The sequence below is a fragment of the Anastrepha obliqua genome, chromosome 3, assembly GCF_027943255.1.
Source record: "Anastrepha obliqua isolate idAnaObli1 chromosome 3, idAnaObli1_1.0, whole genome shotgun sequence".
Taxonomy (NCBI): Eukaryota; Metazoa; Arthropoda; class Insecta; order Diptera; family Tephritidae; genus Anastrepha; species Anastrepha obliqua.
The window spans coordinates 10693144-10716746 of record NC_072894.1 but is presented as its reverse complement, the minus strand read 5'-3'; the positions used below and the strand labels follow the sequence as shown (position 1 = coordinate 10716746).

The 23603-nt window shown below is 39.3% G+C and overlaps 1 protein-coding gene across 1 annotated transcript; it reads right to left on the bottom strand.

The window, feature by feature from the left end:
* Positions 1 to 1349: 1349 nt before the first annotated feature.
* LOC129241591 (protein Spindly) lies at positions 1350 to 9745 on the bottom strand. Its single transcript, XM_054878016.1, has 6 exons — positions 8770 to 9745; positions 8534 to 8699; positions 8254 to 8469; positions 8043 to 8184; positions 2830 to 2928; positions 1350 to 2761 (listed from the first exon to the last, which is right to left on the bottom strand). The coding sequence occupies exons 1-6, from the start codon at positions 9307 to 9309 to the stop codon at positions 1870 to 1872; spliced, it is 2055 nt and encodes a 684-aa protein (XP_054733991.1). The 5' UTR covers positions 9310 to 9745; the 3' UTR covers positions 1350 to 1869.
* Positions 9746 to 23603: the final 13858 nt, after the last annotated feature.

Here is a 23603-nt window from a genome sequence, read left to right as displayed (position 1 = left end):
TGATTTTAATCGCGGATAGAAGGACGGGTTGTTAAAAAATATACCTATTTTGTATTTTTTTTTATAAAAGTGGTAAAAATACAACAACTGCTGCTGCAGAAATAAACACTGTTCACGGAGAGGATACCGTGAGTGTAAGGACTGCGCAAACGTGGTTTTCAAAATTCCGAAGTGGTAACTGCGACGTGGAGGATGCCCCGCGCTCTGGTCGTCCTGAAGTCTTTAACTCCGACGCCTTGTTCGAACTCGTGGGAGCTGAACCAAATTTGACAGTCGATATGATAGCTCAGAGGTTAAATTATCACATGGAACAGTTCACAGGCACCTGGTTCAGTTGGGAAAGGTTTCAAAGCTGGAAAATGGGTTCCGCATAGGCTTTCCGTCGCCAACCTTCAGCAGAGAGTGAATGTGTGATCTGAGCTGCTGCAACGGCTTGAAAATCAAAGTTTTTTGAACCGTATCGTTACTGGTGATGAAAAATGGGTCCTTTAAAATAATCCTGTTCGCAAACGCCAATGGTTAGATGGGTATACAGATGAAACACCAGAACCGACCCCTAGAGACGGCCTTCACCCCAAGAAGATTCTCCTGTCTATTTGGTGGGATATGGCCGGTATTGTTTGTTATGAACTTCTGGAACCAAACCAAACGATAACTGCTGATTATTATTCCCATCAACTATCAAACCTGAATGAGGCACTTAAAAAAAGTCGACCGTTTTAAGTAAATAGACGCAAAGTTTTGTTTCACCACAACGTAAGACCTCATACCGCAAGGCAAACATCAGACAAGCTGAACGCGCATCCACCATACTCTCCGGATATTGCATCTTGTGATTATCACCTTTTCCGTGGACTTCAATCCCATATGGGTAACAAGAACTACTCCTCAAAAGAAGCTATAAAAAGGGATATCGAAGCGTATTTTGGCTCCAAGGACAAAAAATTTGTTGAGCAGGGAATTAAAAATTTGCCTAAACGTTGGGAAGACATTGTAAATAATGAAGGAAAATATATTATTGATTAATAAATACTTTAAACATCTTTTTTATTAATTTTAAAACCACCTTTAAAAAACGCACGAACTTATGGACTGACCTGATAGTATGTTAAACTTCTACTTATTCAAAATTGACACCGAAATATTCAGCATATCCGCCATGTGAAGTTGCCTCGCAAGCATTAACTCTTCCAACGTCCACTTAAATCTACTCATCTGCTGAAGTTACGGAATAAAAATTTTGCTCGCTTCTATAACGTAGACTCAACTGCAATATACACCACATTTTCCTAACCGATTCGAGCAAATGGAGTCAAACATTTTTCCAAATACATACATACATTAACAAATAACGGTAATTATCAGCCCTTTTTATTTACATACATATATGCACAGATCGTATGATTTTTATCTAACTACACAGCTTAATATTAAAAATCTAGATTCCAATATATTTTGCTTTACTTCAATGCTTTAAAAAATCTGTAATTTCAGCTAAAATCTTAGTGAATATTTATGCAACGATTATCACAAAGTGTTCCAATATTACAAAGCGAAAAACTTCAACAAATATAAATGCAATTGAAAATTAATAATTTCACAAAACACGCATCTAATCCTTGGCTTCACACGACGACAGTTTGTGAGAATCGTTAAGATAAATATAAAATTGGGGAAGTAGAATAAAAAAAAAAATATATAAATAAATAATTGGGTTCACAAACAAAGGTAAATAAATTAGAGTTTTAAAGCGGTGCATTATCAAACGGCTGAAAACCAATGTCGCATTTCAACTCTAAGTTATACACCTGTTTTTGAATCCATGCAAAATAATATAAATCTTGAATGCGAATGAATGCTTAATGGCCATTAGGTTGTTTCACGCTTAGAAGGCATAATTACACGGCGCACAATAACATTCGATTTTGTGCGCATCTGCTTAATGTAAGCCTTGTGCTTCCCCTCTTTATGCCCACCATCACTGCTTGACGTGTCCTGGCCCATGCTGACATTGGCACTGATTTCGTGAACGGTCGGATCTTGGCTACTGAATTGAACATTTTTTTCGACATCCTGTATAGTAGCTAAAGGATCGCGTTTCTTTGAAAGAATCGACCGCCCGGGAGGAGCATCTAAACCTGGAGGTGTCTTCTTGGCACATTTCGTAGGCGGTATTTTTAGTTCCTTTGTCAAGCTGTTGTTGTCTGTCGTAAGCTCATGCAGTAGTGACTTTTTAGTATCACTTTGATCGGGTAAAAATGAGTCTGCTTCCTCCTGTTTTAGTGGCAGTTCAATGTTTTCTTTGCATTCCACTTTTACTTTTGACTTTTTACTATCGTTTTGATCTGGTAAAGATACATCCGTTTCCTCTTGTTTTATTGGCATTTCTGTGTGTTCTAATAAGCATTCCACTTCTATTTTGGGCGGTAATGTAATAAGTTTTTCTTGGTTTTTAAGTTCTAGGTTTTCCTCCTGTATATTCGGCAAAATGTTAGGTGATGTGCTGGCTATTGCTGAAGTACGTTCCAACGGAGAGATCAGCAATGGCCCGCCAAGCATCTGAGATTTCTTTTCGACAGGTGTGCTCGTTTGTGGGGCTCCAGGTGAGCCGTGTACAATGCGTGGACGCGCCTTTTCCTGATCTTTTTGACTAATTTTCAACTCCATTGCGTGGACAGCTTTGAATGGGATGCCATTCTCATTCAAAATATTCTCTCGGTCGAGCAGTACGCAACGCGTTTTTAATGCTTCAAAGCGCCATCTAATCACAAAGTATAATTCATGTTAGTTGTTGTTTTATGCGGTTGCAATTGATGTCCAAATACTTACCGTGTCATCTCCTGTTGCACGTTCCGTAACTGCTCTTCCAAACTGGCTTTCTGAATTCGTACGGCGTGTAGTTGTTTCTTGAGATCATCAGTTTCTTGTCTAAATGGGAGTCAAAAAGTTTTTGTGGAACACACTTACACTCCGGTTCACTTGATTAGAGGCAATAATTTTTATGGAATAAAATGGTCAACAAAGCAACCACATTTGATGTAGCAACACAAGGGTTTCTGATAATTCTGATAAAGTGTTGTAATATTGATTTAGGGGTTCGCTTGAAATGAGGCACTTATTTTGCGCATTAAAGCCAGTAAGAAGAGTCGTTTTTTGAAATTCATTGTGTTTGGTGTAATAAAATGGAAAGCAGAAAGGTTTAACAGGTTGCGAAATCGCGAAACAAATCGATATCTTGACCTCCGAGGAGCTTTTAAATCGCCAAAAAGATTGGTCGATGTCCAAACGTTGTGGATCTTTACGGAAAGCAGGGTGTCGCCTATGGTAAGAACTATTGAAAGGCAGAACTGCGATAGCCCTGACACCGAAGGAAGCCCGCAAAATACTTAGGATTGCGTCAAATTCCGCTTTTCTAACGGCAAAAATCAAAGAAGTGGTAAAAATTAAAGGAAAGGCAAAAATTAAAGAAATGGCAAAAATTAAAGAAATGGCCAGTGTTGCAGCCAACAAATCCACCGTTTGAAGTGATATTCTAGCGCAGCTTCCGAAGCATACAAAATTACAAAAAAAAAAAGGTTCTACGTTACCGAAACAACCCGGATTTATATCCAGCCAAGGATTGTCACTTCAGCAGCATTCCTCGTATATGCACGGGGAATGTTTATGGTATGCTGCTACAACAACAAGAACAAAAAAAAGAAAACACCTTTGAATAAATTTAGCAAAGAACGGCGCCTCGATTTTGCAAGGGACACTACGGCTTGGATGTCTTTTACAAATAAATATTCCTTTGAACGGAAAAAGTAGTATTTAGTGACGAAAATATAATATGTTCTAACTCGATGGGCCGAATGGATACAATTACTATTATAACCACAACGTAAGAAAGGAGGAGAGGCATTCCCTTCGCAGCCTGTTCTAAGTTACCGGAATGACAGGGCAACCTGACCTAACCTACCGGAATGACTCGGGTTTTTCCCGACCAAGGGCTGCCGTCCCAGTAAACTAGCCCTATCTCGTGGTGTCCTTTCTCCCTTGCTGTTCGACTTCTACATCTCGCAGCTCCCCCAACCACCAGCGGGGGTCTCCCTGGTCTCATACGCTGATGACTGTACGATAATGGCGTCGGGCAATGACATCGATGGCCTGTGTTCCAAAGTGCACAACTACCTCACCGACCTTTCTCGCTCTTTCACTGCGAGGAATCTCCAATTTCCCCCCACTAAATCCACGGCGATCCTCTTTACCACCTGGACAAAGGAGGCCAAGTTATCCCTTATGGTAAAAGTCGACGACACACCAATTCCGACGGTAAACAACCCCAAAATTTTGGGTGTAACCTTCGACAGTTTGCTCTCCTTCTCAGCGCACACAACCGCAATTGCTACTAAAGTCCAAAACCGCAACAAGGTCCTCAAATCGCATGCCGGCAGCACTTGGGGCAAAGACAAAGAACTGTTGCTATCGACATTTAAGGCAATTGGTCGGCCGGTTCTGAACTATGCAGCGCCTGTCTGGTCGCCTGGAACTAGTAACACGCAGTGGATAAAGCTACAGACATGCCAAAATACTGCCATTCTGCCAGCGACCGGTTGCCTCCTGATGTCCCCGGTTCAACACCTTCACAACGAGGCACAACTGCTTCCAGTAATGGAGCATAACAAACTGCTCAGCAAGCAGTTCCTGCTGCGATGTTACCACAGGTTTCACCCCTGCAGACACCTGCTTGAGCCTGAGCCGCCTACCAGGCACGTCAGGAGACATCTCTTTAACTACGCTGACGAAATCCAGGACAAAACTGACCGAAATCTACTGGACTTGACATTATTTAGACAGTCAATAAACGACATTCACCGGGACACCGTCACCACCTTCTTAAGTTAGCGTCCTGTGAATGCCGTAATCGGAGTCCAACCACCACCTATAGCAGATGAAGAGCTCCAGCTTCCTCGTGAGACACGTGTAACACTGGCACAATTACGTTCTGGATATTGTAGCAGATTAAACTCCTACTTATCCAGAATCGACCCCGACATACCAAACATACATATGTCCGGCATGTGAAGGCACCCCGCACGACACTAGCCACCATTTCACATGCCCCCTAAAACCGACTGATCTAACACCCCTCTCCCTCTGGACCCAACCCGTCGAAACAGCATGTTTCCTGGGTCTACCTCTAGATGAGCTAGACGAAGATGACCGGTGATATGCCCGACACTGGCGGGGCTACTATTACTGTTAACAAACAAACAAAACAGTATACCATACCCGCAAAGGAGGGCATCACAGCCGTGAAAGTGGTGTTCTGGTATGGGAGGCAATATCGTACTATGGCGCGTTCGAATTGAAAATTGTAGGGGAACAACTGTAAGGTTCTATTGGAAGATGCGTGAAACATTTGGACCTCTTAATGAGATCTTTCAAGACGATAATGCATCTGCACACAATTCACTAATCAAGTGTAACGAACTGTATGACTTAAGGGGGGAAGCTGGTTTGGAATTTTGAAAAAATCGAAAAATTTTTTTTTGTCTTAAAAGGTGCTTTAGGGTCTTAGAAATAATATACCAAATGAGGGATGCCAGCAAAAATGTCTAAATGCCCAAATTTTTCATTCGACGGCAGTGCCTCGCAGGTATGATTTTACAATACTTACAACTTTAAACGCGTTTTTCTCGAAATCACTTTTTTTAAACTGGCCGAAGACATAACTCGAACAAATCTTTACCGATTCTTACGAAATTTTGACAATACATTCGAAATACCTTTCTCCGGAGACGTATGTACGTAGGATTTTTTATTTAAATTACATAGTTTTTTTTTTAATCAACAATTTTATGTCGTTCTTTATAGTGAAAATTGTAACTTTTTGTTCAAACGTGCACCATTTCGCGAAAAAACAAAATATCGAAAAAATCCTACGTACGTCTCTTTCTGTTGTTATATAGAAACTAAAAAAATTTTATTTTTTGATCCAGGACAAAAATTAAGGAGTTTACGTCTTCGGCAATGGACCCACTAGAAAAAAAGGCGCCTTAGGAGAACTGCTGGACAGCGGCCATTTTGAAATTAATTCAGACGAAAAATTTTGTATTTGTACCATGAAAGCTATATTATTAAACCTATTTCACAGATTTTCGATTGATTCCTTTGTTGAGTCAAAATAAATTCATAAAATATGCCCATTTTTTGCGCTCTAGACCAGCTTCCCCCCTTAAACAAAACCATAACCTCCAAAAAAATTTAAATTAACAAAAACAAAAACATAGACCGCGAAAATTTACTAAGGGAATGTTATGCTGTGGCTGCCGTAGTCGAATGGGTTGATGCGTGATTACCATTCGGAATTCACAGAGAGAACGTTGGTGAAACACCAAATTTAAGAAAAACATTTTTCTAATAGCGGTAGCCCCTCGACAGGCAATGGCAAACCTCAGAGTGTATTTCTGCCATGAAAAAGCTCCTCATAAAAATACCTGCCGTTCGGAGTCGGCTTGAAACTGTGGATCCCTCCATTTGTGGAACAACATCAAGACGCACACCACAAAAAGGAGGAGGAGCTCGGCCAAACACCCAAAAAGAGTGTACGTGCCAATTATATATATATAAGGTTGTCAAAAAAGTCTTGCGGTATTTTTATTGAATTTTCAATTGTTCATAAAATTGGTTATAATAATGCGATTTAAGTCAAATATGCGCCGTTTTGTTCGATGACGAGTTCCCAACGAGATGCCAACTTCATAATGCCCCTCTTATAGAAGCTCGCTTCCCTATTGTCAAAAAACTCGGAGAGCCAATTTTCACAGGACTCTCTTGTGGACAACTTCCGACTACCAAGCTCTTTCGCCATGGACAGAAATAGGTGGTAATCACTTGGTGCGAGATCCGGACTATACGGTGGATGCAAAAGAACCTCCCATCCGAGCTCCCGGAGCTTCTGGCGCGTCACCAAAGATGTGTGTGGCCTGGCGTTGTCCTGATGGAAGACAATTCGGCTTCTGTTGATCAAAGATGGCCTCTTCTGCATGAGTGCTGCATTCAAGCGGTCCAGTTGTTGGCAGTACAGTTCCGAATTGAGCGTTTGGCCATAGGGGAGCAGCTCATAGTGGATGATTCCGTGCCAATCCCACCAAACACACAGAAGAACCTTCCTGGCCGTCAATCCAGACTTGGCCACCGTCTGGGCAGCTTCACCGCTTTTCGACCACGATCGTTTGCGCTTCACGTTGTCGTAAGTGACCCACTTTTCATCGCCAGTCACCATCCGCTTCAAAAACGGACGATTTTGTTGCGATCCAGAAACGATTCGCATGCATCCATACGGGCAAAAATGTTGTTTTGCGTCAAGTCGTGTGGCACCCATACATCGAGCTTCTTTTTAAATCCAAGCTTCTTCAAATGGTTTATAACGGTTTGATGACTCATGCCCAGCTCTTGGCCGATGCTACGGCTGCTACTATGCCGGTCTCTTTCGATCAATTCAGCGATTTTATCGCAATTTTCGACGACAGGCCTTCCGGACCGTGGCGCATCTTCGATCACCTCTGCACCAGAACGAAAACGTTGAAACCATCGTTGTGCGGTGGAAATGGAAACTGTATCGGGTGCATAAACTGCACAAATTTTATTGGTAGCATGAGATGCATTTTTGCCTTTATCGTAGTAGTACTGTAAAATATGCTTTATTTTGCTCCATGTTTGCGACGCTATAACTCACGAACGACTAAAAGCAAACAACAATTAATCAAACACGTGTTAGCACATGAAAAGAGCTTTCCAAAAAGCTCTAACGTGAACCGATGCGACGAATACAACTAGAACTACCCGCTTGCAAAGACAAGCTTGCGGAAATACCGAAAGACTTTTTTGACAACCTTATATAATGTGATGCTGTGGGATGAAATATGTAATCAAATGTCTATCACAGGGATACTACGCCCATCTGTATTTCACAGTGTGCGCGTATGTAATGAAGCAACTTCCGAACCTTACACCCTAAGCGTGTTGTATAAGCTACTACTTTATCAAGTAATGCATACTTGCAAAAATTCAGCATCGAATCAATCCACGCAACACCTTTATCGGTGGCCAAATCACGTAGTCGATCATGTGTCACACTCAATTTCTTCTCCAAACCCTCCACTTGGTTGAGCAACTGGTGAATGCGTTCGTTCAGTTTGTCTAAAAACAAAGGCATTGGATCATAAGAAATTTAGATAATTATTATAATAAAAGTTGACTTATAATTACCCTGATATGTACGGTCGGCTGCACAGAAAATAGAACTGCACTCTCTGAGTTCGGTATGCATTGCTATATTTTCACGCTTCAGACGTCTGACTTCCGATTGGCTGTCATGGAAAACTTTTTTCATATCCATATAGCTTTTCTTTTGTGCAGCTAAAAGTTTCTTCATAGCCTGTCGCTGGTCGTCTACCTCGGCAAAGAGTGAATTACCTTTGCGGTCTGAAAACATTTGTTTTTTGTGTTTTTTACATTTATGAAAAATATTTCAAATCTCTATCCCTACCAACACCTTCTGGCTTGCTTTCCAGCATAGCCAAACGAGAATTAACATCTGCTAGTTGTTCCTGCGTGCTCTCAAGCAAGGTCGTCTTCTCTTCCAAATCATCACGCTTTGAACGCAAATTTTCTTCCAAGCATGTCACTTGATCCCGTAAAATTTCTATGTTACTCTGTAATATGAAAAAACTTTTGTGCATCTACACCCAAACAAGTTATTGCCAATGCAAAAGGTGCACTTACCTCACGTTCGGCCAATGCCATTGTTTGCTTCACAGCATTTTCTTGAAAATCTTCCAGTTTTTGCATTAAAGCGAAATTTTCTCCTTCCAAATCGGCTATACGCTCCGTGAGTTCTTCTGTGCCCGAGCCCATCAACGATGATGAGCTCAACCTCTTCGCCGATTTGGCCGTTTCTAATTGTTTCCGCAATTCGGCATTTTCCGTGTTTAGCGCGGCATAATCTTGCTGCAATGTTGTGTAATCTACAGTTAATGTGTGATGTTGTCTACGCAAATCTTCCAGCTCGATCTGTGCTTTTGTGTGTCCCTTACTCTCCTTCTCAATAGACGCCAGCGTCTGCATCAACTCGTCAATTTCTTGCGACAGATAAGTTTCGGCGGCATACGCCGTCTCCAGATTGCGCTTCAATTCGTAGATACGCTGAGTGTCCGCCTCGGCGTCATCACGCATTTGGCGATAACGTTCAAACAATTTACCATAGTGGTCCTGGAGATCTCCAAGTGGCAGCGACATGAATTCGATTTGAAAATCGTCTTCCATAACAAGCGTTTCAAATGTTACGAACTTTTTTCTTTCAAATGAAAACCCACGCTACCAGTGCTGCCACAAAAGGGAAAAATGATGCCAAGTCACGTTCGGTTTAATGCGTCGGAATTTCTCACTAGATGGCGCACCAACGCAGAATAGTTTGGCAGCACGCACAGTAGTCGGTATCCGTTATTTGCTAATTTGTTTTAAACACAGTTTCCGTAAAATTTAGCCGAATTTGTTTGTACTTAAATAGTTTATTTCAAAGTGCGCTATTATAGAAATATAAAGTCACTGCAGTTCTTACACCGACCGGTAGCAACTGCACCAGAGCACTAACTAAGCTGATACCAAGGAACTGATGGCGCCAATTTCCATTTACCTCATATTTATGCATTGGCCAAGGCCAAGTATGCTTACCTGTAGATGTTAAAACTCGCCGCTACTAATCCTTTGCAACAAAATTCCTCGCTTTACGAAACTTACCTGAAATAAATGCGATACAAAGGTTGGTAATTTACATGGCAACAACAAATTTGTGAAACTGAGCGAGAAGAGCTCTGGCATTACTTTATACACACATCCATTACTTTCATACACTTAACTGTGTTTTTACGTTCCTTAGAAATGCGTGCAAAAAATTTCACAGAAAAAATAACATGCGACATATAGTAAATTTGAGGATATGTTCCACAACTTAAAAAAAGCGTGTAAGATGAGAAAACGTTAAATATTTTCCCAAAAAATTGGCAAAAGAAATAAAAAAGAAATCCATATTAAATATATACATAGTAAGTATTTATAACGAAATTGGATGATTAATGTTGTGCCACCTTGTTCTTTTAACTTATTATCCAGCTAAATGCGACCTAATGGTAATGGTCAGGGTTAGGATTTAAAGGCAGCAAACATTTGAAAATAGGCAAAATGAGTTTTCAAAAAAGGCAAAATAAAAGACATTTATTTTTCAATTTTTAAAATATGTACACACTTTTACGTACAGTTAAATATATTTAAAAATGTATGCAGAGGTTGACTATGATTTTTCGCCCTTGCTATCATAGTAGCACAGTGCCACTAAGTGCATTTTAAAATTTTCGGGTAATAACCTCATGCGATTATCACGAAGCATTAATTTTAAAGCAATTTATTGACTCGCCTAAATATTAATTATTAAATTACCAATCTTAGTTTATACTAGCCTAATCCACTACTAATTCGTAGACCGTGCATTTTTCAACTCAATATTTATTAGTGCCGTTTTCACCATCTTCAGTTAACGCTAACTGGCACCTTATCTGACAGATTACGGAACGATTTCTGGTGATGATTTCGTTTTAATTTCAATATTAAAAGTAGAAAATCGGTATAAATCTACGTTCTAAAATCCAACTTTTAAGTCATTTAAAATCGTCCTGAAATAAAAATGTGTTCGGCACTTGAAAATATTGAAATTAAAACGATTTTATATAAATAGTCCGTAAGACAATGCATGATGAACAAGTTAATAGCGGATTGAACTAGCATATAAAAGTATGGAAATATGTTTAGGTGTAAAAGTAACCTCTTTTCTTAAGAATTTTGAATGAATTTCACTCGCCTTCTATAAACCCAAAGTTAGCCTGAATATAAGCCAAGTCTTCTCGAACTCCCTTGTTTGCAAACAATTTCTTATAAAAAATAACGCAAGCCGCATCGTCAATGAAACCATCAACAATATCTTTGTTTCCGTTAAAATTTTTTGCAAAATATGATGCTGCCTCCAAGTTCCCCAGCGTGTCACGACCTTTAAAAATGCCAAATTTTTTAATAATTTATACATGCATGGATTTAAAAAAAAAACTTACTGGTTGAGGTGGTAGAGGTAGATCTGGTTGCTTTTCTTGGAAGAATCGAATTCTTGTTGGACTTTTTGAAAATATTTTCTTCATATTTTCTTTACACAAATTGGGCCGTTTCCTCCGCTTGAAACACAGATGCATGCATTCCAAGAGCAAAGTGCAGTTTTGTCCCGCTGGATTCCACGTAGACCCCAGAGCCGGAGCCATGCTCGGTCCTGGAGCCATCCGTAAGCATGCGAAAACAGTATTTGCCGGGCTCATTTTTCGAGTTTGACCCCAACTGAGCCTCTGGCAGCACTACATGTATCTCTTTTTAAGTACGACTCTTGATGGCATGGAGTCAAAGGGCATAGAGAGAATCGTTGCATCGACGTCCATGCCTTCTCTGTTTTCCAATGCCGGACAGGGGCCGTACCAGTTCCCATTGTGTTTCAGCCTGCAGATGGCCTTCAAGGCCTCTCCTTGGATGAAAGCATCAAGTGGTGGCAAACCAATCAGAGCATCTAATGCCGGGCCTGAAGTAAGTGGAAAAGTTTCGGTGCAACAGATGGCCACAGGGCGTTGTAGTCTCGATAAGGTCCTCCTGACTCCCACGAGAGAGAGTCTACTCATCCAGACCACTGATGCATAGGTGATAATAGGTCTTATCATAACCGTGTAGATTCATAGGACCTTGCTAGGAGAAAAACCCCACGTTTTCCCAAAGACACCTTTACACCGCCAGAAAGCTGTCAGTGCTTTGGATGTCTTTGTTTCAACGTGTGATTTCCATAGGAGCTTACTATCGAGGATTACTCCAAGATATTTAATTTCTTTGGATAGCTGGATTGTGACTCGTTTTAGCTTAGGCAGGTCTTTTTGTACTCATCTAGAAAAAGTGCGTTTGCGCTGTTTGGGATTCAACAACAGAGTTTTTTCTATAATCCCTGGGGCTCAAATGCTTAAATAAGATCTCGAGTTCTATGTCAATTGATGTTTTCTTAAACGGTACATCAAACGGCCTGTACATTCATTTCCAGTGTTTTTAGTACTTAACTCTTAATTCAGCTATCGTTTTTAAGAACCTTGAATTCTTATAGACTAGAAATAAACATGAAATATGAATCACCTCTAGTTGCTCCCGTGGCGACTTCTATATATAAAAAAAAAGCCCCGAATGCATTATAAGAAAATGGAGGTCTAAAGCTATTAATTGTGCATGGGTCAAAAGTCAATCTCTGTTGCCTTTTATATGAATCGACAACACAAACTCATTTTCACACCAAACACTTACGGCTAGACTTATGCAAATGCTCAAATTTTTCTCCCCACATCCAAAGTCTACCTACCCCAGCACCAGCAGTATGAAACCAAATCTGTTAAATAGGGCTAAACCGCAATAAACATGAGCTACTTAATAACTTCCTTCATTCCCTTCATACTCGCACTCCTATTCAATGCTTAACATTGCGACTGGAGAGATTTGCGTATCAACCGCTAAACAAAATATCAGGGGAAAATGTTCACGATTGTATGTTTGATAAAAAAAAAACGTGGGCGTTTAAAGTTATCTGAAGTGAGTGAGTTTCATGGATGAAGAGAGGGAGGGGCGAAGAGCGTAGGTGGTGGGGAACAATGGAGTGATTGGATCACAGAAGGTATTATTTTCATGATTTCATATTTTTTGTGGGTAAAATATCGGTAATAAAAAACAACGCAGATTGGCTCACAAGCTTATATCCTCCGTAAATTATTTAATTTATTTTTTTTTTACACCCGAGCGAATTTGTGTGTGTCTGGTATTTTACACAATTTTGTTCATAACAGCGTAAAGGAATCGAGATGGACATAGACATACTATAAAACTCGGTTTTATTTATAATAAATATAATAAAAATTTCCAAATCTTACAAGTTTTCCCGCCTCGTGTCGATGCCAAAATTAAGAGAGATTAGCTTTTTCTTCTTCCTGATTTATATATTGCAGCCCCAACCATTGTATAGATCCATAAGTAAAAACACTCTCAGCCCGCCGTCAAAAAAATTCCCACAGCTGAGCTCATCTGATTCCAAAACGCTCTTTAATGTTACATAGTGGCATAAAAAATGATTAAATTTCGCAGAAATTCATATCAAAAAGTTTATAAAATTTCGTAAAAATTTTGATATTTCTCAATAAAAAATCTTTATTATAGCTAACAAATATATTAAAAATACTTTCTAATTTGGCATACAAGGTGAAGTCCAAAATAAACAAGACTGGCGTCATAAAAATGTTTTGGATGGCACCATCTTTTTAATGAGTGAGTGCGTTGGAAGTTACATCCCTAGCTGATTTCCAGCGAAACCTTGGTGGCATTCGGTTCAGTGGAAGCGAAGTTATTGCGTCTAAAGTGTTAGTATGTTTGTGTCATCGGTACAAAAATGAGTTTCGAATAAAGAGCTAATATTAAATTTTGTTTTAAAATCGGTAAAAGGTTTACCGAAACATTTGAATTGACGAAAAAAGTGAATGGCGATGATTGTCTATCTCGTGTCAGAGTTCATGAGTGATAAGAGATGGTTGTGAGAACATAAATGACAATGAACATAGGGGCCGCCCAAAATCAGTAATCACCGAAAACTACATCGAAATTTGTTCGTAAATTTATGAAAAATGAACCGAAATCATCGTTGAAATTCATGAAATCGGTGTTGAATATCTCCAAAACATCGATTTATCGCATTTTAACTGCTCATTTGGGTTTACGCATCAGGTCTGTGCTCGTTTCATTCTGTACAAGTTAACTGATGACCAAAAATTGGAAACTCGGAATTCAACATTCGAAAGACCTCATTAAAAAGGCGAGAAAAGACGAGAACTTCCTTTACAACATTGTAACTGGGGATGAAACGTGGTGATTCCAACACTAACCTGAAACTAAGCGTCAAAGTGCCGCATGGAAGGCCCCAGACGAGCCACCACCCAAAATATCGCGTTTGGAGAAGTCAAAAATCAAGTCGATGCTCATTTGTTTTTACGATTCTAAGGGATTCATGGCGGCCGCCGTAGCCGAATGGGTTGGTGCCTGACTACCATCCGGATTTCATAGAGAGAACGTTGGTTCAAATCTCGGTGAAAGTCCAAAATGCAGGAAAAGTTTTTTCTAATAGCGGTCGCCCCTCGGCAGGCAATGGCAAACCTCCGAGTGTTTTTCTGCCATGAAAAAGCTCCTCATAAAAATATTTGCCGTTCGGAGTCGGCTTGAAACTGTAGGTCCCTCCATTTGTGTCGGCCCCTCAGCCAAACACACAAAAAGGTTGTACGCGCCAATTATATATATATAAGGTTGTCAAAAAAGTCTTGCGGTATTTTTATTGAATTTTCAATTGTTCATAAAATTGGTTATAATAATGCGATTTAAGTCAAATATGCGCCGTTTCGTTCGATGACGAGTTCCCAACGAGATGCCAACTTCAAATGCCCCTCTTATAGAAGCTCGCTTCCCTATTGTCAAAAAACTCGGAGAGCCAAATTTCACAGGACTCTCTTGAGGACAACTTCCGACTACCAAGCTCGTTCGCCATGGACAGAAATAGGTGGTAATAACCTGGTGCGAGATCCGGACTATACGGTGGAGGCAAAAGAACCTCCCATCCGAGCTCCCGGAGCTTCTGGCGCGTCACCAAAGTTGTGTGTGGCCTGTCGTTGTCCTGATGGAAGACAATTCGGCCTCTGTTGATCAAAGATGGCCTCTTCTGCATGAGTGCTGCATTCAAGCGGTCCAGTTGTTGGCAGTACAGGTCCGAATTGAGCGTTTGGCCATAGGGATGATTCCCTGCCAATCCCACCAAACACACAGAAGAACCTTCCTGGCCGTCAATCCAGGCTTGGCCACCGTCTGGGCAGCTTCACCGCTTTTCGACCACGACCGTTTGCGCTTCACGTTGTCGTAAGTGACCCACTTTTCATCGCCAGTCACCATCCGCTTCAAAAACGGGTCGATTTTGTTGCGATTCATAAGCGATTCGCATGCATCCATACGGGCAAAAATGTTTTTTTGCGTCAAGTCGTGTGGCACCCATACATCGAGCTTCTTTTTGAATCCAAGCTTATTCAAATGGTTTATAACGGTTTGATGACTCATGCCCAGCTCTTGGCCGATGCTACGGCTGCTACTATGCCGGTCTCTTTCGATCAATTCAGCGATTTTATCGCAATTTTCGACGACAGGCCTTCCGGACCGTGGCGCATCTTCGATCACCTCTGCACCAGAACGAAAACGTTGAAACCATCGGGGTGCGGTGGAAATGGAAACTGTATCGGGTCCATAAACTGCCAAATTTTATTGGCAGCATGAGATGAATTTTTGCCTTTATCGTAGTAGTACTGTAAAATATGCCGTATTTTCTCTTTATTTTGCTCCATGTTTGCGACGCTATAACTCACGAACGACTAAAAGCAAACAACAATTAATCAAACACGTGTTAGCGTGAACCGATGCGACGAATACAACTAGAACTACGCGCTTGCAAAGACAAGCTTACGGAAATACCGCAAGACTTTTTGGCCAACCTTATATATAAGGCAATCGTCCACAAGGAGTTCGAGCCAACGGGCCAAACCGTCAATGCAATTTTCTATCTTGACGTTTTGAAGTGTCGCATTTGTCAAATTCGCCCTGAATACCGCGAAGGAGGGACTGACGCTTATTGCATCGATCCACTCTTGTGACCGATTTTTGACTAGAAATCGCATTTAACCATCAATGACTCACCGCATTCTTCTGATATGGCTCCCTGTGACTTCTACATACCTATTCGGAAAATTGCATTTGGCCAAGAAAAGAAAACGTTTTGCGCCCGTAGAGGCTATCCAAAAGGCTTGTATCGACATACTGAAGGACATTCCGGATTCCGATCAATGACCTGAAACACTCTTTCGAAAAGCTTTTAGATCGCGCAAAACAGCGTATCGAGGCCAGAGGGAACTACTTTGAATAAATAAACTCGAAGTTATCAGAACAAGGTTCCAGTCGTTTCTATTTTAGCTCAGTCTTGTTTACTCACACCCAGGTGAAGGAAATGGATCTAAAGCAGCAATTAGTGGTGCCGTAACCATAACCGTAGCCGCAACGTAACAGCATTTGTCGTTTAGTCGTGCCGTAATCATAAACAGCTGATATTGAAGTAGAATTAATGACAACATTTGCATTTTGTCATAAAAACAAAGATAATTCCCACTAACTCAATCAATTGTTTGTCTTTCATTTCTAATATCCAAATATTTATCGCAAATACCAAAATAAATGTAAAGTATTTCTCAGCTGTTTAGGGTTACGGGGAAAAACCAAAATTCAATTGGTCTCTATGGTTATGGTTACGACTATGGAATTATGGCATGGTACCTCTAATCGATTACAGTGTTGTCCATATGTTGATTCGATCGAGAAATGTATGGCGTTCTGGTTATGGCACCTCTACTTTGGGCTATAATCGTTTACAGTGATGCCCATATGTTTGATTAGATCAGCTGATTGCTATGGTTACGGTTATGGCTACGATATGATACCACTAATTGCAGCTTAACCGAGACCAAATTCTGCATAAATCCAAACACTTTTTGTCAGCTATTTTCGTAGTTGCCACATATCATACCAAATTTCTCAGAATGAAGTGATGGGTCGCTTTAGCCATGTTTACCTGTGTTTTATTACAATACATTAAATTGGGAAAAATCAATGAGAAATTCGAGACTGTTTGAACTTACACTTTATTTTATTAAAATTTAATGGGTTATAAAATTGCATATTCGAAGTTTTCAAAAAATTGTTTTTTCCTTGCTCACTCCTCTCGGGAGCATAGGGACTCGACAAGACTTGTCTTGCGTTGGTTTCGTTAATTTAAAGGGTGGTTAAGTTTCAAGGGCTGGTGTTGATTTTGAATAAAATACAATTTTTTAGGAAGTTATTGTCATTTCTCTTTATTATTATAATATTGGTACGGTTCAATTACGCCGTTAATGTGCCAATTATCTCATCCTTTAGCTCTTGAATTATTGCTGGCTTATCGACGTACACCTTTTCTTTCAAATAACCTCAAAGAAAGAAGTCCAACCGTGCCGTTGACGTTTAGGTGTGGTTCACATTCAACATCGGCCACCGAAATTGAACCACCTTTTATTTGATTTCTGACAGGGTAGCTGATTAGACTGCCTCTACCAGTCCTAAGTAGTGGGAATGCTCAACTGTCCTTGCTTAGCAACAACGCCTTCTTACTGCTTGGAGCGCCATCTGTGTGTAACATTTTTCTGGCAAAAGGATCGCACAGATGGTTAAGGACTTCGCTAAAGTGGTGTGTCTGCGCTATTACCCCGACTGCCCGCTTCCTCTTGCTGGCGCCACTTGATGCAACGTGTAACTGTGCACTTCTCTTTGTTTTTGCTTGTTTTAGCAGTCACAATGCAAATACCGCGCTGACTATTGTGCGGGAGTAAGGATGTAAAGGGTGGAACGGATAAGTTTTGAGGAATGAGAATTTTTTTTTTTGAAGCTTTCAAACCGGTCAACAGTTGGACCCTTTATCACGACAATGCGCCGGAGTTCCGGTGCTTCCTCACCCTCCCTACAGCACAGACCTGTCCCCTCCGGACTTCTTCTTGTTCCCGCGCCTGAAAAGAAAGCTGAAGCGGAGGCATTTCAACTCCATCGGGGCGATCCAAAAAACTGTGACAGCCGAATTGAACGCGATTCCGGCGGATAAGTTTAAAAAATGTTTCCTGCAGTGGAAGGACCGCTACCAGCGGTGTATTGTCGCTCAATGGTCCTATTTTGAAGAATATTAGTTATATAAGCCAAAAGGTTTAATAAAACTGTTTAAAAAAAAAAATAAGGCTAATTACTTTTCAATCAAACCCTGTATGCTCTCATGCCACTTCATGAAACCCGCCTATTCTAGCACACGCCAAATCACATTGAAATGTCTTATGGACTACCAATTCAGCCAGTACAGAACTAGCAACAAAAAAAGACAAAAAACGTGAGAGAAATCTCAAATGGAAATTTACAAAAAAGACAACAAATATAATTATACTCGTATGTATGTGTGTAAGTATATGTGCACACGTACCTACATATGAGTTGACAACAATGCTCTGCTCTCTCGTGTGCTTACGTTGGCGATTATAAACACATTTGTGGACTTCTCCATTTCCTACACGAAGACGAAGTGGCTACGTCGGCTAAACTTTCTACCACATACACATAAGCTTTTGTTAATTAAATTTGATCATTAGGGATTTGGAATAAGTGGGGTAAATGATATAATGCGCATATACCAACGTAAAGAATGAGACTGTGTGTTCTGGAGTACTGGACATATTTTCGCACGCGCCAACTTCAGAAGCATACACACACACACACACACTTATGCGCATACTTAAAAAGGACAACACGTATGAGCAGATAACTTCACACAGGAATAGATAGTTGACGAAGATGGCTAACAACTTGTGAATATGGCTGTATGGCGCTTAGATGGATGAATGGAAGGGTGCATGCATGGCAAACTTGCCAAGACTACAAATTTTCATATGCCATTAGATTCGCAACAGTTGACAAACAGTTTAACGCTTCAGCACGTTTTCAATTCAATCTGGTGACACTTGGATGGGAGGGCAGTAAAAACGATGTTGAATAGCTGATGAGACTGTCAGTGAAGAAGGTAAAAGGCGACATAGCGTAACGGACATAAGAAAACTCATGACAGGTTGGCGAAGGACACAATGCTCTCAAGAAAGGCAAAAGCAGTAATGAGCTTAGGACCTTTAGATAAGTATAAATACCAACATATATGCATTCATAAGTAACCAAAATGTTGTGATAATATAATGCGTTTAACTCACCCCATAAAGCTGTTTGGCCACTGAAAATAAAGCGATGTTAATTCACTACTTTAAGCCACGATAAATCAAATGCGACACGCTTCACATATACGAATACGAGTTAAAGGGTTATCACAGTGATTTTGATGCCGCCGAATGCCATTGGGCGATCTCTTGAAGAAAGTGAATTTATGGTTAAAAACAATAAGCATCGCTTAAAAGTACATAAATCAAAAATTAAACAAACAATTGAAAGCCGCACAAAACTTCAGACTTCCCAACAAAAAACAAACAAAAAAAAAAAGCACAACGACTGTGGACAAAAGGCGAAGAAAAGAATTGTGTTAGTTTTTGTTTGTTGTGAAGAAAATGTGCGAAAAACCCCCTTCACTGGAATAGAAGAAAAATAACGTAAATCTGAGGGAAGAATAATCATCTTGAACAACTGTTAGTTGGTTGGCAAAATGACAAATGTAATCGCGGTTATAGCTGCTGACCCCAGTTACAGTAAAGCGTTCAGCAAGAAAGATGCATGAGCTGCGAAAAATAAAATAAAATAAACGCACAAATGATGATTCAGTTTTGAATGCGTACTTTGGTTTGTCCGTGTATGTGTTGTACGTGTGTATGTATGTAGTTTGTTCAAATCTGTATTGAAGCACTCCAACACTGATTTAATTATGAATAGGATACTTAGGCTGAGGCATATCTGCCGATTGCGCTTTTATAAGGATTGCCAAATACTTTTGCAATAATTCGTTAATTTATACTATACTAGCGGACCCTCTGCCTGCTTCGCTAGGCATATCAAAATTAGAAATGAATAATGAACGCTCGATTTGGATTCACTCTATGTGTATTTATTCTTTTTTTACAATATAAAATTAATGTTAATTTTAGACTTAAACTAACGCAAACCCTTTTCGTAAACTACATTTTTTGTTTTGCCCTGAGTTGTGGTATAAATAAACAAAACTGATGGCTTTCCTACACGTGAACATGATACATATAATTGTCCGTGGGAGAAGCATGGATATTCTAAGTTAATTCCGCATAATTCCAGCGATTGTCCTTGTGCTTTGTTTATTGTCATTGCAAATGCAAGACGTATTGGAAATTGCAATCTTTTGAAGTCAAAAGCTAAATCTGGTGGAATCGGCGGAATACGCGGAATCAATACGTCTTCACCTTTGAATTTTCCTTTTAAAATTGTTGCTTCAATAAGATTATTAATTACCTTTTTGACTGCTAATCTGCTAAGTAAAATAATTGGTGCACCAACTTTCAATTGTAAGCGATGAGCCGGCAGTCCAGGTAAATCCAAGGAATTTAAAAATTCTGTTGAATAATTTACAGCGTCATCTTGATTTATAACTGTATCAATTGATTTAAATGTTACAATCTGACCAGGCATATCATTTAAAATATTCGCATTCAATTGACCAACATCCTTATTTTTCGCAGCCAGTATTGCCTTTCAGCTAACCAATTGTGATTTTGATAATTTTGCGCAATATTTGGAAAAACACTTGAAACTAATTCTTGTTTTGTGTGTGCAAAATTACAAAAATTATCTGGCAAAGTGATTAAGCCAATAGCAGCATCAATAGGAATTTGTCCATTTCCTATCTTCAGAAGTTGTCTTGAAAATTCGTCAGCCGATGCATAATTTTGCAAATAAACTCGCAAAGTTGTTACGTGCCTCCATAAATGGGATGTCTTTAAACATGCTTTTAATTCACCTGCTGGTGTTGAACGGGGAATTACTGGCAAAGTTTGACGAAAATCACCAGACAATAATATTAAAGCACCACCAAATATTTCTTGATTATTACGTAAATCTTTCAAAGTTCTGTCCAATGCATCCACTGATTTTTTATGTGCCATTGCACATTCATCCCACACCCTTAATTTGCATTGTTGCAAAACTCTTCCCATTCCAGTAAGTATTATAATTTTCTTTTTTCTATTGTTGAAATTAAATTTCTAATTCTTTTGGCCGCATAAGTTGATTTCCAATAAGTTAAAACAAAATAATTGAAAAGTAATGAATTTAATCAAAAAAACATGAAAAACTTACAATGTGCATTACAATCGCTAACAACAACAACGAAACCACCGTTTTTTTTATTTTCACTGATTATTAAAATTTTACGCACAATATATTTTTTTTTATAAATTTTTTCCCAAAAAAAAAAAAAACAACAATGAAAAACACACTCATATTTGCTATTTTAGTTGTTAAATGAAAATGTGTTTCAGGTACTTTTTAATGTTGCAACTACTCTTTGACTTTGAAACTGCTTACACTCACAAAATAATCCAACTCTTTTAAACACACATACAAATATAATTATTTATTTTGTGTTTTCCACTCGTCAAAGCAGCACATAAGGTTGCATTATTTTATTATTACCTAATACAAACTTGTTCTCTTTTAACAATGATAATATTACTACGTGAAATCAAGTAAATATGCATTTTTGTATTATATCCTGAGCATTTGTCTTCAGCGCTAACCAATGCTCGAACACTTGGAGCATGAAATTTACAGAAGAATTGTAACAGAAATGCCTGAGAGCGCTATTTTAGTAATACCTGCTTTTAGGCATTTATCTCGTAAACGTACGTTTGCCCATATAAAATTGTCTACGTAAATGCATGAAAAAAGTGTTAGCATAACTTTTTCGAGTATATATGTATACATGCAGGAGGATTTATTTTTTACATTTTGCTCGTCGGCTTTCGCGTTTTCTTTTCTTGGTTTTAGACTTTCACCACAGAAAAATTACGCAAGCCCATGAACAAAGATATACTAATAGAAACCTGATCTTAATATTCGAGCTACCATCAAATTAACACATTTAATTTTTGAAAAGAACATTTATGGCGACTGTCGATCCATATGATGGATTTCAAAAAATGTATGGATTCAACCGCTGAATAATTTCGTATATTTTAAATCCATCTAAACTTTTACATTTGAGCATTTATGTAGATGTATTTAACATTTAATTTAAGTAAATGTTTCAATATTTGTCCAAAAACTTTGAGCTTCGAAAAATACAGGCTTATGGTTATTAATGGAATCAAATATATTTAACGAATTTTTATTTTATCTTAATCATAAAACGTTCAAATGAGGCTCAAAATATTTTTCCACTTAAAAAAAAAGCAATGTGCTTTGATGCCGTGTCACGCATGCATAAAAAGGAAAGAAAAGAGAGGACAACTATTGTATTACGAATAATACAGTCGCATACGTCACCCGACATCGAAACAATGTTATTCATGACTGTGTATATTTTATTCATTTGCGTGTATTCTCATTCCGTATACGCAATGTCCGTATAAGGGAAACACGCAAATATTGTATTTTTCACACTTACACAACGCACGCATACTTTTACCGATTTCTTTAAAACTTCACATAAACCATCTATGGACCAATACCAATGATCTGTGAAAGTTTGATTGAAATCGGTGAATGCGTTTAGGCGTGAATCGGCGACTAACGAACACAAAAAAACGTCTCCATTTTTATATATAAGATTTTTCAGCCTGTTCAGATTAATTATGGGTGGAATCATAGGGCATCAATTTTAGTTTATGGTTCCCTTAAATAACAACAATAACGACTATTTGCCGTACTCCTATTTGTAGTGCGTTTTTTTGATAAGTAAAGGGTGGTGAAATTTCAAGGACCGATGTTGAATGTGAACCACACCTAAACGTCAAGTTTTTCTGCATTTCATTTGACATTTTTCAATTTCAGACTAATTCAATTTGAACCTTGGAAAGATACACAATCGAGCAACGCGTTAAAGTTATTCAGGCTTATTATGAAAACGGGCGTTCAAATCAAAATGCATATCGCGCACTTCGTGAAAAAAATCATCTTCAGTGATGAGGCACATTTTCACCTCAGTGGATTCCTCAATAAGCAGGATTGCCGCATTTGGGCGAATGATAATCCAAGAGTGATTGCCGAAAAACCAATGCACACAAACCACAAAGAGTGACTGTTTGGTGCGGTTTATGGGCCGGCGGCATCATTGGACCGTATTTTTTCCCAAAATGAGGCCGGTCAGGCAGTTACTGTGAATAGTGTTCGCTATCATGAGATGATAACGAACTTTTTATGGCCCGAATTGGAAGATATGGATGTGGACGATATGTGGTTTCAACAGGACGGTGCCACTTGTCACACAGCTAACGAAACAATGGCTCTTTTGCGCGAAAAATTTGATGGCCGAATAATCTCACGTCGCGGCGATGTCAATTGACCGCCAAGATCATGTGATTTAACACCGTTGGACTTCTTTCTTTGGGGTTATTTGAAAGATAAGGTGTACGTCGATAAGGCAGCAACGATTCAAGAACCAAAGGATGAGATAATTCGGCACATTAACGGCATAGAACCTCAATTAAGCCTCAGCGTCATCAAAAATTTGGACCATCGAATGGAGGTGTGCCGCCGAGGCCGCGGCGGCCATTTGGCCGATATTTTGTTCTACACGTACATAATTGAGCCATACTAATATTATCATAATAAAGAGAAATGACAGTAATTTCCTAAAAAACTTGTATTTTATTCAAAATCAACACCGGCCCTTGAAACTTAAC

Bases quoted from the DNA above. Each gene is read 5' to 3' on its own strand.
- LOC129241591 (XM_054878016.1), bottom strand. From the start codon at position 9,309: ATGGAAGACGATTTTCAAATCGAATTCATGTCGCTGCCACTTGGAGAT. The intron at 8,700-8,769 runs GTAAGTGCACCT...TTCATATTACAG, and splicing joins TGGCATTGGCCGAACGTGAG to AGTAACATAGAAATTTTACG. The intron at 8,470-8,533 runs GTAGGGATAGAG...AAATGTTTTCAG, and splicing joins AAGCAAGCCAGAAGGTGTTG to ACCGCAAAGGTAATTCACTC.